The sequence below is a fragment of the Vipera berus genome (genome assembly GCF_964194415.1).
Source record: "Vipera berus genome assembly, chromosome: 13".
NCBI lineage: Eukaryota > Metazoa > Chordata > Lepidosauria > Squamata > Viperidae > Vipera > Vipera berus.
In genome coordinates, this window is record NC_138216.1 from 8,681,046 (window position 1) to 8,698,064 (window position 17,019).

Here is a 17,019-nt window from a genome sequence, read left to right on the forward strand (position 1 = left end):
AGTTGATTAATGATTTTAACTATGATTATGATTGATGACCTATTATTTGCTGTTTATGTGTACATTGAGAGCTTCTTGCACCGGAGACAAATTCCTTGTGTGTCCAATCACACTTGGCCAATAAAGATTTCTATTCTATTCTATTCTATTCTATTCTATTCTATTCTATTCTATTCTATTCTATTCTATTCTATTCTATTCTATTTTCTATTCTACTATTCTATTCTATTCTATTCTATTCTATTCTATTCTATTCTATTCTATTCTATTCTATTCTATTCTATTCTATTATTCTATTCTATTCTATTTTCTATTCTATTCTATTCTATTCTATTTTCTATTCTATTATTCTATTCTATTCTATTCTATTTTCTATTCTATTATTCTATTCTATTCTATTCTATTTTCTATTCTATTCTATTCTATTTTCTATTCTATTCTATTCTATTCTATTCTATTCTATTCTATTCTATTCTATTCTATTCTAAAAGGTAAAGGTTCCCCCGCACATGCGTGCTAGTCGTTTCCAACTCTAGGGGCTGGTGCTCATCTCTGTTTCAAAGCCGAAGAGCCAGCGCTTGTCCGAGGACGTCTCCGTGGTCATGTGGCCGGCATGACTAGACACCAAAGGCGCACCGAACGCTGTTACCTTCCCACCGTAGTGGTCCCTATTTTTCTACTTGCATTTTTACGTGCTTTCGAACTGCTAGGTTGGCAGAAGCTGGGACGAGTAACAGGTGCTCACTCTGTTACGCGGCACTCGGGATTCGACCTGCCAAACTGCCGACCTTCTGATCGACAAGCTCAGCGTCCTAACCCACTGAGCCACCGCATCCCTCTATTCTATTCTATTCTACTCAACTCTATATTCTATTCTATTCTACTCTACTCTACTCCATTCCATTCCATTCCATTCTGTTATTTCTATTCTGTTCTGTCCTGTCCTGTCCTATTCTATTCCATGTTTCTCCCCTCAACTGTACATTAAGGACAATCTTCAACTAAAGAAAAAAAAGCTGATGGCTGCCAGCTAATGTTAGCATTCCTAAATGTAACAAGAGTCCTTAAGGTGATTCAGAACATTAAAACCCAAAAGGTCAAACAACTGATCTAGTAGTTAAGGCACCAGGCTAGAACTCAGGAGACTGGGAGTTCTAGTCCTGCCTTAGCCATGAAATCCAGCTAGGTGACCTTGGGCCAATCACAAGGAGATAGTGAGTTCTAGCTCCACTTTAGCCATGAAATCCAGCTGGGTGATCTCAAGCCAAACCTGCCAATAGATCGTTGAGAATAACCAATTTTCACTCTACTGTGCAACTCTTCGCTCTCAGCCAGAGTTTACATTTTTTTTTAAAGTCAGCAACAAGGGGAGATTTTATTCCTACCTTATTGTAAAGTTTTCTTTTACAGCAGGTATTAACTTTGTCGTGCAACGCGGGGGAAGGATTTCTCTGATGACTGCTTTGAATTAAGGATCATGAAATGCAAACGGTTCATTCTTTGGCCTTAGCGGGAAACACATCCTAATCTCTCGATGGTCAAAAAAAACCTGCTTGCTGATTTTAATCTCCTCTTCTGCTGGTCATCAGTTCCCATCTTTGGTAATCTGTGCTTTTTCGTGCTTTCTAAAGCCCTGAGCTGACTGATCGTTATCTCCGTTTCTCTCACTGATCTGCCCAATTCAAACCAAAGCATTTCCGTTCTTTGTCGACTCAAACCACAACATTTCCCTGGAAGTCACAGTATCCTCCTCCGATTCTCAACGAGAGACTTCCAAGAAATCATATTCAGGCTAACAAAATAACAGAGTTGGAAGGGACCTTGGGGGTCTTCTAGTCCAACCCCCTGCTCAAACAGGAGACCCTATATCATTCTGGACAAATGGCTCTCCAGTCTCTTCTTAAAAGCCTCCAGTGATGGAGCACCCACAACTTCTGAAGGCAAGCTGTTCCACTGATTGATTGATCTCGCTGTCGGGAAATTTCTCTTTAGTTCCAGGTTGCTTCTCTCCTTGATTGGTTTCCATCCGTTGTTTCTTGTCCTGCCTTCAGGCGCTTTGGAGAATAGGTTGACCCCCCCCCCACTCTTCTTTGGCTCATCAAACACAAATACCCACAGATACACAAATTTCCCTTGTATCCACTGTGAGAATAGGAAAACAGATTTATCATGACCCACGAAGAGGAAATGGCAGGCGTTAGTTCAGAGGGACCTTGTTTGCCATCCGCAAGACTGTGCAATGATCTTCCTTTTTAGCGGAACGATTATTGTTAAGCAGCACCTGATTTTTCACGCATACAGGTATGTAGGTCTTGGCGTATTCGGGTCTTTTCCCGTGTAAGATTGAGAGTGTCTTGGCGACGTTTCGACGAGGTCCCACTCGTCATCTTCAGGCTGGCGTCTTCGGCTTCGTGCTTTTGCACAAGCATTAAGCCGGAGACACCAGCCTGAAGATGACGAGTGGGACCTCGTCGAAACGTCGCCAAGACACTCTCAATCTTACACAAGAAAAGACCCGAATATGCCAAGACACACACACATATATAATAAATTTTTGGATTCCTAACAAAACATTTGTGTGTGTGTGTGTGTGTGTGTGTGTGTGTGTGTGTGTGTGTGATGGTTTCTAAGCGGATCACTGCAGAGGTTAACTGAATCTCACAGTTATTAACCAAATCAGGCCTCCTCCATTGACTTTGCTTGTTGGAAACCAGCTGGCAATCACATCACCCTGGAACACAACAACTACACTGCAACCATGATAAATACTTGCCGGTTACCAAACACCTGAATTTTGACCATGTGACAAATGCCGATGTTGCGACGGTCACAAGCACAAAGACCAGTCATAAGTCACTTTTTTTTCAGTGTTGACATAACTTTGATTGGTTGCTAAACCAATGGTTTAGGGAGCCATGGTCACACAAGGAGGATTTGCACAAAAGCCTTCCTGCCATCACTACGGTTTATTCTTCAAACAGGAGTTGTGAATGCAGGAGAACCCAGACATTGAGCATCATTCCACATTGAACATGAGCTGTGATGGCACAGTACTGCAGGCTAATTCTGCTGATTATCCGCTGCCAGCAGTTCGGCAGTTCGTTTCCTGACCGGCTCGAGGCTGACTTCCACCCTTCCGAAGTTGATAAAATGAGAACCCAAATTGTTGGGGGTCAATATGCTGACTCTGTAAACTGCTTAGGGAGGGCTGTACAGCACTGTGAAATGGTATATAAGTCTAAGTGCTATGCTATGCTATGCTATGCTATGCTATGCTATGCTATTCTATCTATCTATCTATCTATCTATCTATCTATCTATCTATCTATCCATCCATCCATCCATCCATCCATCCATCCATGGTGGCACAGTGGTTAAATTGCAGTATTGCAAGCTAACTCTGCCCACAGCCTGGAGTTTGATCCTGACTGGCTCAAGGTTGACTCAGCCTTCCATCCTTCTGAGGTCGGTAAAATGAGGACCCAGATTGTTGGGGGTCAATATACTGACTCTGTAAACTGCTTAGGGAGGGCTGTACAGCACTGTGAAATGGTATATAAGTCTAAGTGCTATGCTATGCTATGCTATGCTATGCTATGCTATGCTATGCTATGCTATCTATCAATCTATCTATCTATCTATCATCTATCTATCTATCTATCTATCTATCTATCTATCTATCTATCTATCTATCTATCTACCTACCTACCTACCTACCTACCTACCTATCTATCTATCTATCTATCTATCTATCTATCTATCTATCCATCCATCCATCCATCCATCCATCCATCCATCCATGGTGGCACAGTGGTTAAATTGCAGTACTGCAAGCTAACTCTGCCCACAGCCTGGAGTTTGATCCTGACTGGCTCAAGGTTGACTCAGCCTTCCATCCTTCTGAGGTCGGTAAAATGAGGACCCAGATTGTTGGGGGGCAACCGTCTGAGTCTGTAAACCATTTAGAGAGGGTTGTAGAGCAACGTGAAGCAGTATATAAGTCTAAGTGCTATTCCTATTGCTATCATTTTTCTAGTTGGGGCACTACTACCCCGCGTAGAATTAAAGATTGGGTAGCAAATGAAAAAAAATCATCCCTCTTTTAAGGAAGAAAAAATATATGAAATACCAATTATTTATCAGTTTAGCTGCTGGCGGATCAAGTTCCAAATCTTAATATTTCACCCGCTAATAAGCAGCTCTTCACATTTTAATCTCTAGTCTCCAGTATGGTGAGAGGCAGATTTATCTATCAGACACGGAACGCATACATTTGCATAACTGCATAAGTGCCCTCAATTGTACTGTATCATCTCTCAGAAAAATCACACATTTCAGCAGCTTCCATCCTATCTCAGGGTGTTTCATTCCTCTGCGGATTTCCTGTTTTTGCAAGAAAGAGGTTTTATTTTGGGAAATGTGATTTCATTGTATTTATTTAAAAACGGCTTCATTTTTTTGTGCGGGGATACACTGTACGGCGTTAGCTCCCGCCTCAAGATGTGAAGGTTATTGCAAGTGAAATGCTTAATATCAATTTCAGGCGACCTCGGGGCCAATTCACCACTACCACCAACCCCCCCCCCCAAAGAAAGAATTAAAAGTTACACAATGAAGGGGGGAAAAATTCAAGCGTGAGAGTTTGCTTCTAATTCAGGGTGTTGGTTATCACTTTTAAAGCCCTGCATGAGGATCTGGCTCACCCCAGTGGGATTAGCCTGTAGGACTGTGATGGCGAACCTATGGCACACGTGCCACAGGTGGAACGCAGAGCCCTCTCTGTGGGCACGCGTGCCATCGCCCCAGTCCTGGGCCTTTTCGCTTTAGGCCTCCGCCGCCGTGTGCAAAAAAAAAAAAAGGTTCCATCAATCAATTTCAACTTCTCGCAAAGTTGGAACTGATTGATTGAACTTTTTAGTCCCACCCAGTCTGGCGTTACCACCGCAGCCACACCCACCCAATGGACCACGCCCACCCAGCACCCGACGATACATAAGTGGGCTTTGGGTTGCAGTTTGGGCACTCGGTCTCTAAAAGGTTCGCCATCACTGCTGTAGGAGATGAGCAGGTGGGGGCCAGAGGGTGGGATCAAATGCACCATCAGTTTGGAATCACTCTGCTCCCACAAGAGACTTAAGCCTCCCACGAATTCTATTGACTCTTATCTGGCGGCTAGTTTGCCTTGACTGTTAGTAGATCAGATTCTTGTGCACAGGTAACGTGTAATAATCTTGAAATGCTCTGAACTCAAATCCTGTTCCTGGCTACTTGCACCTGACCCATGGTTGCAGAAAGTGCATGCTGCAGACCCTTTGGGTCAAGAGATTTCAGCTGGCAGGTTCCAGAGGAAGAGCCATTTTTGGGGGGGTTGCCATGGATCTCCTCCTCTGGAGATCCATGGCAGGTCAGATCCCACCTCACCCTCTTGGCCTTCCAAAAGGCCCTGAAGACACGGCTGTGTCAACCGGCCTGGAGCCCCAATGGAGGGGTGGCACATTGGAGGTGGTGGATGGGGTAGAGAACAGCCCCCCTCCTGACTGTGAGCAGTTTGCTCCCTCCCTCTCCATCCAGCTTAGTTTTATTTTGATTGGGTTTTTTTTTAATTCAAGACCTTGATTTATTGTTTTAATGTTTGTACTGCATTTTATTCAGTGTCTGTAAGCTACCTAGAGCCGCCTTTGGCGAGATGGGCAGCAAGATAAGATAGATAGATAGATAGATAGATAGATAGATAGATAGATAGATAGATAGATAGATAGATAGATAGATAGATAGACAGACAGATGATAGTTAATAGAGATGATGGATGATAGATAGAGACAGACAGATGACAGAGATGACAGATGGATGAGTGATTGATAGATAGATAGATAGATAAATAGATAGATAGTAGAAATTATACATGATAGATTAGATGATAGATAGAAGATGATACATGATGGATGATAGATGATAGATAGGCAGACAGATAAGATGGCAACGATTAATGATAGATGATGGACAACAGATAGATAGGCAGACGATAAATAGACAAACAGACAGACGGATAATAGAGATGATGGATGATAGAGGCAGACAGATGATGGAGATGATAGATGGATGAGTGATAGATAGGCAGACAGATAGACGACAGACAGACAGACCCCCTGACCCACCAACCAAGTCAGATTCAATTCAGCTAGCTCAGTATTGACCTAATTCACATCCTCTGAGCCATTCTTTTAAGATGGTCCACTCAGCAAGCCATACTACTGTGTTTGTCCATAATGCAAAGTCAGAAATCCCAATCTATGAGTGATGAAGCCTGGCTGATGTTACACTCCAAACGGCACAAACGCAATGCGGCTTAGTGAAAGAGATGAACGCAACCACTGTCCAGCTTGCCTCAAATGGTTTCAGCCGGGATTCCTTCCAGCACACCAAATATTAAATCTGAACATTGTTTCTGAACATTGTTCGAACTTTTCACCGCCACCTTCCTGCAAACTCCTTTAGCCCTGAGCACGCGACTTGGGAAAAGCCTGAGGCTCAGTTACACTTTCCCCTCTCCTCCTGAAGCTGCGACATTCAGAAAATGTATCGCAGCCAGAAATCGCTAACAGAATTTGTAATATTTACACCCGCTTGAAAAATCGCTTCCTCCTTTCTACCTGCATGCAAAACAGAGTGACAGCAAGTTCCACCCACCCAGCATTGACTCAGCAAGGAAGCAGTGGGTGTGTTTAGCACCCAATAGACTTGGAAGTGTAATCACCTCAAAGGATTTTTATTTTATTTTTTGCCTTCTAGAAAAAAGCCCTAACTTTTCTCCAGCCACGGAATGTGCTTAATTTCCCTTAAGACCTGCAGACTTCCCCTTCCAACTGCCTAAGAGGATAATAACGCGTTACTCTAAAACTTCTCGGTGAATAACAAATCACATCTGCAACTTGCCCCTGATCCTTTCCATCTGAATACCAAATACAACGGCTGTATCGATGACCTTGTGCAATCTCACTTAAGTTGTAAACCAATGAAACTGGCTGGAAGGCAATAGGACAGGGGACGAAAGCTATTCTTACAGGGTTTTTTTCCCCCATTTTAAAAACCCAGATTTCTGATTTAGCATTATGGGCAAACAGGCACATCATGGCTTCTTCACTGGACCATCTTAAAAAAATGGTTCAGAGGATATAAACCAGGTTAATATTGAGTGTTAGTTGAACCAAATCTGATTTGGTCTGTTTGTCTGTCTGTGTCTGTCTGTCCGTCTGTCCGTCTGTCTGTCTATCTATCTATCTATCCGTCAGTCCGTCAGTCCATCTGTCTGTCTGTCTATCTATCTATCTATCTATCTATCTATCTATCTATCTATCTATCTATCTATCTATCTATCTATCTATCTATCTATCTATCTATCTATCTGTCAGTCTGTCCATCCATCCATCCATCCGTCCGTCCATCCATCTATCTATCTATCTATCATCTATCTATCTATCTATCTATCTATCTATCTATCTATCTATCTATCTATCTATCTATCTATCAAACTAGAACCAAATCTGATTTGATTTAAATCCATGTTTGATTTTTTTTTTGCTGGTGTAACTTCTAGTTCTATCTTTTCTTGTGGGGAAGGGGGGGTTGACTATGAGTTTTTACAATGTTCTTACATGGATAATCCTCGACTTACGATCACAACTGAGTCTAAAGTTACCCGAGTTCCAGTCTCACCTTAGACACGATTGTTTCCTGATGATTGGCCCAAAGTCATCCAGCCAGCTTTCACGGTTCAGGCGAGACTAGAACTCCCCACTTACTAGCCTTAACCACTAGACCAAACTGGCTCTCTGTTTGATATGAGATAACATATCAAACACCAACTTTGAACACCAACTAGCAGTCAACGGGCATGATGAAAATTCTTTAATTTCACAACTTACAGACGGATTTAACCCTAGTTTCAACTGGGAAAATGGGACGATCCTAGACCAGGCCAAATCCACAAATGCCAGGGAATTTCTAGAAGCCTGGCACGCTGACAAATCAGCCATCAATAGACACATAGACATGAACAACATCTGTAGACTGTGCAAAAGAGACGATCAACCAGGAGAAAAAGACTCCATCACTTCTCCACCAGTGATCAGCACCCAGATCAGCCTAGATTAACTCCAAGGTCAACTTCAGGCCAACAATCAAGTAAGCAACACCCCAGTCAAGAAACTGCCACAGAGCCATTAGTAAACAGCCCAAGCAAAGAATCCCTAAGACCACCTTCACCCACCCAGACAGGCAAGTCCCCAGAATATAAACCGACAGCAAACCACACTCCTTACTAGCACTGACGATGTCACCTAGTTAGGCTCATGAAATGCCTGCAAGAAAACAAGCGAGCTCAGAGAGCACCAAGGACCCCTCCCTTCAACCCTGAGTCTCCTTCATTGGTCCTTGTGTTGTTGGATAATAAAACATCTGCAAGCAAGCAAACTCAAGAGAGCATCAAGGACTTGACAGTTCAACCCTGAGCTACAGAGGCTCACTCTTCTATTGGGACCAGACAATCAAGCAGTAATTGGTGAGCCTTGGTGGAGCAGTGGGCTAATGCCTCCTTAAGTAACACCAGCTGCCTGCAATTAATGCAGGTTCGAGTCCCACCAGGCTCAAGGTTGACTCAGCCTTCCATCCTTCCGAGGTAGGTAAAATGAGGACCCAGATTGTTGGGGGCAATTAAGCTGACTTTGTAATAATGCCGCTTGGGGGGTGTATGAAAGCCCTAACAAGCAGGCATATACATAGAATGAAGGCTACTGCTAAGCTTGTAAGCCGCCCTGAGTCTTCGGAGAAGGGCGGGATATAAATGGAATTAAAATAAAATAAAATAAAGCAGGGAACCACAGCCTAACCAAGGAGCTACCAAGGGGAAAACAACACCCCCCACTAAACACCGACAGGGCAAACTACTGTAGGTAAACAAAAGAGCAGACCCCACTCCCTTCTAGCGCTGATGGCGTTACCTAGTTGGGTAATGAAACGCCTGCAAGAATACAACCAAGCTCAAGAGAGCACCAGGGACCCCTCAGATAATAACATGTGTTAAGTAGGAAAGCATGGAAAATTAGTTCAACTCCAGGTGATTAATGCATTCAATATGTTCAGAATCTGTTCCAGTTCGAGGTTATTAAGCATCGAGCCCTAGGCAATTTTACAAGATTCAGAAAGAGCAAGAAGGAAAAGACTCAAGTTAATCTTCAGTGGCTTAATACAGAATTAAAGAGATAGGGCCGCTTGCCAATTTGTGCAACTCATCCAAATTTTAATCCCTGTTCTCCCAAGTTATCGGAGAAACCTTTGCTTGGTAGATGGGTCTCTCCACAGCTGTGTGATTCTAAGAGCTGCGGTTTATATTTAGACAACCTGCGAAGTGAAAATGGTTATAATTAAAGCAGGTCAGACCGTTTACCCGGTAGAAAATTCCTAAAGAAGAATAGGTAGGATCAGTCTATACAAGGTATCCAGGTTTCACGACTTGGAAGTCCCACACGCATTTTAATCTCCCCCGCCAAAAAAAAACAACAAGGGAAAAATTGTCTTGATTGGAACAGTGGTATCACAGTCCTCTTTTAAGGTGATGTTTTCTTTTGGGAACGCTGTTACCTTCCCACCGGAGTGGTCCCTATTTTTCTACTCGCATTTTTACGTGCTTTCGAACTGCTAGGTTGGCAGAAGCTGGGACGAGTAACAGACGCTCACTCTGTTACGCGGCACTCGGGATTCGACCCGCCAAACTGCCGACCTTCTGATCAACAGGCTCAGCGTCCTAACCCACTGTTTGGCATCTAGTCATGCCGGCCACATGACCACGGAGACGTCCTCAGACAAGCGCTGGCTCTTCGGCTTTGAAACGGAGATGAGCACCAGCCCCTAGAGTCGGAAACGACTAGCACGCATCTGCGGGGGAACCTTTACCTTTTACCTTTTTTCTTTTGGGGGGGCGGGGGGGGGCTTATTTGTTTAATAGAATTTGTAATCACTTCTTCAGAATCTCTGTTTTGTGGCCATAGATCGGTGTGTGTGGGGGGAAATGACATAGGAATTCAGAATATATAATTCAAGGCCAACCATGCAGAGTCTCCTCCAAAGAAGTTAATGAACAACCTCATAATAAAATAAACAAAAGACTTACTTAATAGACATATAAATGGCTGGGTTTATACAGAACATCAAATCATAATCCGTGGATTATGAGACTTAATGTCTGGGTTCCCAGGACCTAAAAACTCAAACCACATCACAGGATATTACGGTTTTAGCACAAATCCGGGCCACAATCCCATTCAGGAAGCAAGATCTTCTGAATTTCTCCAAAACAAGCACGTCACAATTCACTTTGTCTCCGCTTCGTTGACTGGAAAATGAAGCATTTTATTAAAAACACTTTTAAATGAAATAAAAATACTTTTATTGAAACACAGTTTCAATTCGATCCCCCAGGGCTTCTTTGCAATTTGTGCAAGAGGGAAGGCTGCTCCTCGCTTCCTAGGAAATTTCTGCGTTAACCAGATTTCCGTTGAGGACCAACTCAACGCTTTCTTTAAAATCACCGTGGGAACCTTGTGTTTGAATTCTGGGAAAGGGGAGGGGATGTATTTCTTGATCCCCACCCTGAATTCGATCAAGCGATCACCCAAGGACCTCCAGCAAGAAGCCTCCTTCCCATTCCCAAGTACAGGTAGTTCTCACCTAATGACCACCGTTGAGTTCAAAATTTCTGTTGCTAAGCGAGACGGCGGTTAAGAGAGTTTTGCCCCATTTTACAACCTTCCTTGCCACAGTTGTTAAGTGTATCACTGCCATTGTTGAGTCACGTGGTTGTTAAGTAAAACTGGCTTCCCCCCATTGACTCTGCTTGTCAGAAGTTCACCAAAGGGGATCATGTGATCCCGGGACACTGCAACCCTCCAGTTGCCAAGCGCCTGAATTTTGATCATATGATCCAAGGTTGTAAGTGTGAAATACGGTCATAGGTCACTTTTTCCAGGGTTGTCGTAACTCTGAACAGTCACTGAATGAATGGGAAAGACCTCTTACCAATCAGGAATTCAGGACATATTTGAGGAAAAGGAAGGAGAACTGACTGAATGGAAGATAGAGCTATTAGGAGAACTGGGGCAAATTGGAGAAGGCAGGAGGCTGTTTAATGAATATCAATGGGTTCGTTCTTCCACAAATACTTTAACCAAATGGTCTTTCTTATACCAAACAATATGCACAAAAACAGAGGAAAAATTATTTGATGATTCAAATGCACTGACTTGGAAAGTGAGTTGGCAAAGGAAGAAAGCTAGAGTAAGACTGAAGAAAATAGAGGTTTTGATTCGTTAGATGGGATATTATATACTGTATTATTGACTAGATGTCTGAGTATGGTGGAGAACAGATAATTGCTAGAAATAGAAATACTATCATAACTAGAAAGATAAGATTTGTAATTAGAATATTAGATTTTGGTATGAGGAGGGATACAGGAAAGTGCTAAGAAGTTTGAGTAAGGGAAGTTTTTGGTTATCCAGATGTAACTTACTTTGAAATGATAAACAATAGAGACATTTTGAACACTGGTGGAAAATTAAAACTAAAAAAAAAAGCCAAAACAGGATACCGATTGAACATATGGATATTAAGTACAAATGCAATTAAAGATATGTTTTGATTAGAAAAGTTATCTAAAACTGACATTATTGATATGTAACAAAAACGTAACAAGGATGTTGATATTAAACTGTATACTTAATAACTTAATGTCCCGTGACCCCGGGACACTGCAACCGGCATAAGTATGAGTCAGTTGCCAAGCGTCTGAATTTTGATCACCTGACCGCGGGGATGCTGCAAGAGTCGTCAGTGTGAAAAAGGGGTCATAAGCTGCTTTATTCAGTGCCGTTGTAACTTTGAATGATCACTAAAAAATTGTTGCAAGTTGAGAACTACCTGAATTAGAATAATAATAATAATAATAATAATAATAATAATAATAATAATAATAATAACAATAATAACAATAACAACAACAACAATAATTTTAAAAAACTGCTACCAAAAACTGCGCTACTCAGAACATCTTACATTTTAAGGAGATACCTGGTTGATACCTAGGATGCTGGCAGCAACCCGTGTCAACCATTAGTGCCAGTCAACTTGAGTGTTCAGTTGACTGAGTTTCATGTTTTATAATGATGATGATGACAATGATGATGATGATGATGATGATGATGATGATGGAAGGGACCTTGGAGGTCATCTAGTCCAAACCCCTGCTCAGGCAAGAAACCCTATACCATTTGAGGCAAATGGCTGTCCAGTCTCCTCTTAAAAACTTCCAGTGTTGGAGCATTCACCGCTTCTGGAGGCAGGCTGTTCCACTGGTTAATTGTTCTGTCAGGAGGTTTCTGCTTAGTTCTAGGTGGCTTCTCTCCTTGATGAGTTTCCATCCGTTGCTTCTTGTCCTGCCTTCAGGCGCTTTGGAGAATAGCTTGACTTCCTCTTCTTTGTGGCAGCCTCTGAGATATTGGAAGACAGCTTTCAACTGGATTGACTTTGAATTTTTTTTAAGGCTTATTGTTACCTCTTCGGGTATTTTTAAATAACTTCAAATATAATTCCAATGCAAAATAAATAAAATAAAATCTGGAAGCCTAGCTGGAAACAGGTCTCCCAAAGACTCTGTTCCCATCACGATGGGCTCTAATGCCGAAGCGAGCTGTCTCCATGATCCAGAATTATGGCGCGGAGCACAGGGATAGAAAGAGAAGGACAGGCTTGGGTGCTGGATAAGCAGCTCAGCGGAACAGCAAAAGTGAAATGTCACTTCCTCCCTTGACACAGTCACTCCCCACTAAAATAGAGCATGCTTTGTCTGGGAAGCTGTCAACAAGGGAATCTATCTTTCACACTCTCCAGGAAAGTACCAGGCTTGCATTATCAAAGACGAATGACCAAGGTCAACATGGACAGTTCTTTATTTGAACCGCGTGATCTCAAAGCAAAAATTAAGATTGCCGTGTAAATAGTGACACAGGGAAACAAGACGTACAATTTTTTTTAAAAAAACCCGGCTGAATTCATACAGCTCATTAAAGCCACGGGTTTGTTTAACCATAATCTGTGGGTACAGCACAATTGGCTTGATTGATCTGCACATCAGCCCAAAGCAAACAAATTGTGTAAAGGCTCAGGACAACTCAATGGCTGCCTCTTTTCAAGTCATCAAGTCCTTACAGTAGCCTGTTGATAGGACTTCTCAAGTTGGAACCATTGGGGGAAGTTCTGGTGAAGAATCTGAAGGCCTGGGTAAAGAACAGGTTTGGGTCGAAAGTAGCCTTTCTCAATTGTTGTATCCTGGAGGGAGCTCTGAAATTATTTTCAGGTCTTAAGGGAATCCCTACATCACACACACAAAAAATAGAAAAAACATCATCCCACATTCTAAGCACACATTCCACATTGTACAACATCTAAAACAGCAAGATGGTGGGCTGGCAACTGAGATGTAGCCTGTAAAAATTCCCACCACTATGAACGCTAGCGTTGCACAGTACGTGATGTTCAAAAAACCATGTTTTAAACAAATCACGGTCTTTCGTGGAGCCTTCAAACGGAGAAAAGCTGGTCCAGTGTGGCGTGTCTCAAACTTGGCACCTTCAAGATATATGGACTTCAACTCCCAGAATTCCCCATGGAGTTGCTGCAACGGTCGCGTGAAAAACGATCATAAGTCACTTTTCCCAGTGCTGCTGTAGTCACTGAGCGTACGTCAAGTCATACCTGTAGGTGATTCTTTAGTCTTCCTAACTAGAATAGTTTTTTGGATTTCTTGAGAGGATGTGGAATGTAGCCATCCAAAAGCACTTTTAAATGACACCGTGAAAGGATTTATAACCAGCTACTGATCGTGTGTTGTTGTTGTTTTTTTAAGAAAAAGGATGCTCTCCTCTCCAACTATTTTGGTAAGCCTGCTGGTATAATATCTAGCATGTCATTTAAAATTAACATCCAAACCCTGGAAATATAGATTTCTTCCCCCATGTTTCTATCTTACGAGAGAAAGGAAGAAGAATCCAATGATTGCTAAAGGCAGAATCAAACTGCCTTTTATAGTTACAAAAAAGGGAAGAATAACTGCTTTACATATTGGTGCTTGCTATCGGTCATCTCCTCCGTTCTGTCAAGGCACTTAAAGTTTTAGCAAGCCAAGACTGAATGTTCCCAGCCTTAAAATGTATCCAGTTACAAAAGCATGTGAAAATCCACTGACACACACAACATGCTAAGACAAGCTTTAATCACAAGTTATTGAATAAACCACCATGGGCTGATTTCACACAACACAACTTAAACAACTTAAAGTATCAAGGCCTATAGATTTCCAGCTCTGATTTAAGTAGTTCATCTGAGCTATAGGTTAATACCCTAACCCACTTGGCAAGGAACGCTTACATGTTATGAAATCTGGCCTTCAGACTACTTATTGCCCAGTTAAACGGAACACAACTGTCTTTGCCTGAGTGCAAAAGATGTCTACGATGAAAAGGCAGAAGTCTACTTGAATCGTTCCTATCAGTGTGTCCAATTCAAGGTTAGTAGCAACCTTTCCCTGAGAGAGAGAAACCTCAGCTTCAGAGTCAAGCAGAACAGACAACGCCCCGTCTATGAGCCCCCACCTCAAATCTTCCAAATGAGGAACAAAGGCAACTACAACTCTACTTCAAGCAGACAAGAGCGTGCAACATGCCTTAAAGCCTACATTCACATCAGCTGCGGCAGGAATAAAATGGAAGTGAAAATAGCCTTAAGGCTGGAGGGGACACTGGTTTTGAATTTAAAGATCAGTTCACCGTCCCACTACGTTACAGTTGGTTGAGCATGAATGCTAAGTTCTGCTACAAACCACAGGTTACCGGATGACAAACAGCCCTGGTTGCAAGCCCTATTCAGTCAAAGCCAAATAAACCATGCAAGATGGGACTCCAGATGTGCAGGACATCCAGCTTCAGAAAGAGATAGACAATTAACAGTAGCCTTTCTCCTCTTATCTTGAATTTTGAATCGGCGTTAACCCCTTCGGTGGTAGGAACGGTCCAAAAAACCATGGGACTTGCTTTGCTATGTAATTAGGAAATGTAACAGCATAGAAACCCATCTAGATTCTGGGATCAAAGTCTACCAGAATTCTGTTTTCAGCAATCTCAAATTCCCAGTCCTCAAGACTGGTGTTTTTCAACCTTGGCAGCTTGAAGATGGGTAGACCAACTCCCAGTTTCCCCAGCCACTGGGCCAGGAATGCTGATCCGGGGATGCTGTGCTGGCTAGGGAATTCTGGGAGTTGAAGTCCACCCATCTTCAAGTTACCAAGGTCGAGAAACACTGCCTTGAATCGGGGTCCCCAACCCCTGGGCTGAGGACCACTACCGGTTTGCAGGCTGCTGGGAACTGGGCCATGAAAGCGGCAGGCGAGGGCACAAGCCTTCATTTGCACATGTGCCGGATCTAGGTCGGGTGCACAAAACCACCTCCTCTTTCACCCACCCACCCACCCCACTGCCACGAACGCTGCAGGTCAGTGGAGACAGAAAGATTGGGGGACCTCTGCCTTGGATAATACTCTGAAAACTGCAGTCCGAGGGGCTCCATGCTTTGGTCGTGTCTGTTCCTATTTTTACGCACTGCAGAGATGGTGAGAGTAGCCCCATTCCCCGCCACTCGTCCCTTCAACCACTTGCCCCAAAACCCCCGAAAGGTGAAAGGGGCATTTCTCTTTCCCCCCACTCCCCGCTCCTCCCTTCTCCTCTACCTGCATTCGGTGAGATTACAGCAGTAACTGCCACTTCTCCGGCTACTCCGTCGGTCAGATCGAAATTCATTCCTGGACTTCCGGAGGCTGAAGTATTCGGTCAGCTTCCCAAAAGACGACATGGCACCAACAGTCCAACCTTCGGCGTGTGGACATATGCCTGGACCACCCTGGGCGCCCCGTGATGGGCTACAGCCAGCGTGTTTGCTTAAGTCCCAAGATGTGTCACCCAAGGCTGGCTGTTGAAGAGAGAGAGAGAGAGAGAAAGAGAGAGAGAAAGAGAGAGAGAGAGAGAGAGAGAGAGAGAGAGAGAGAGAGAGAGAGAGAGAGAGAGAGAGAGAGAGAGAGAGAGAGAGAGAGAGAGAGAGAGAGAGAGAGAGAGAGAGAGAGAGAGAGAGAGAGAGGAGAGAGAGAGAGAGAGAGAGAGAGAGAGAGAGAGAGAGAGAGAGAGAGAGAGAGAGAGAGAGAGAGGAAAGGAGTTTAGCCAGAACAAGCGACAATTTCACAGGGCTGGATCCTGTGGACTCAAAAAAGCAACACCCGGCAGGGAGATATTATTAATTAAGGACATCCTCATGGCGCCCCGAAGTGCGGAGGGGGGGAAGGAAAAAAAAAACCTTTGGCACTGACAAAATGCATTTCACAGTTCTTGCTCTAAAGAAAAGGTTTTGGCACAAAGAGGTGCATTTACATAAGAAAGTGGAGGGGGAGCTGAGTTTAATTAAAATGGAGGCTGGGTGGCTTTTTTAGCATGGACCTTACGAAGGAAGAACTACACAGTGCAATAGTCAAAGGTGTAAAAAAAAAAAAGCAACAACTGGGTTGCAAGCTGAGAAAGACCATTTTCTCTCTTTTGCAAAATCCACCAGGCCAGGGATGCTGATCCAGACAACACAGAGAAGAATCTGCTACCTTTAAGAACAGATGAAAGGGGGGGGAAACACACACACACACACACACACACACACTCACACAGATCATCCCAAATTCATTCAAACTTTCAGAGTTGCCACATTATTAACCTTTAACCAGGAGAGGAACATTTGGATAAGAAGGAGGAAATATTTGGACAGGGGTGTTATTTAATGCACAGTGTAAATATTATGACCGAAAAGAACATGGGTATGAAATGGCAAATTAACCAACTATTCTTTGCCAACTCTTGTGGGTGCCTTTTTTTTTGTTTAATG

At 43.1% G+C, this 17,019-nt stretch overlaps 1 protein-coding gene across 1 annotated transcript in view; it reads right to left on the reverse strand.

Annotated features, from left to right (window-relative positions):
• The window catches only part of LOC308674056 (ankyrin repeat and fibronectin type-III domain-containing protein 1-like), a gene marked incomplete at its 5' end in the record, with an annotated part of 278,899 nt that extends 262,948 nt beyond the window's left edge, over positions 1 to 15,951 (reverse strand). Inside the window, one exon of the mRNA XM_081338228.1 lies at positions 15,830 to 15,951. Within this exon, the coding sequence (XP_081194354.1) occupies positions 15,830 to 15,951 (122 nt within the window). The remainder of the gene's footprint in view (positions 1 to 15,829) is intronic.
• Between the last annotated feature and the right edge of the window lie 1,068 nt (positions 15,952 to 17,019).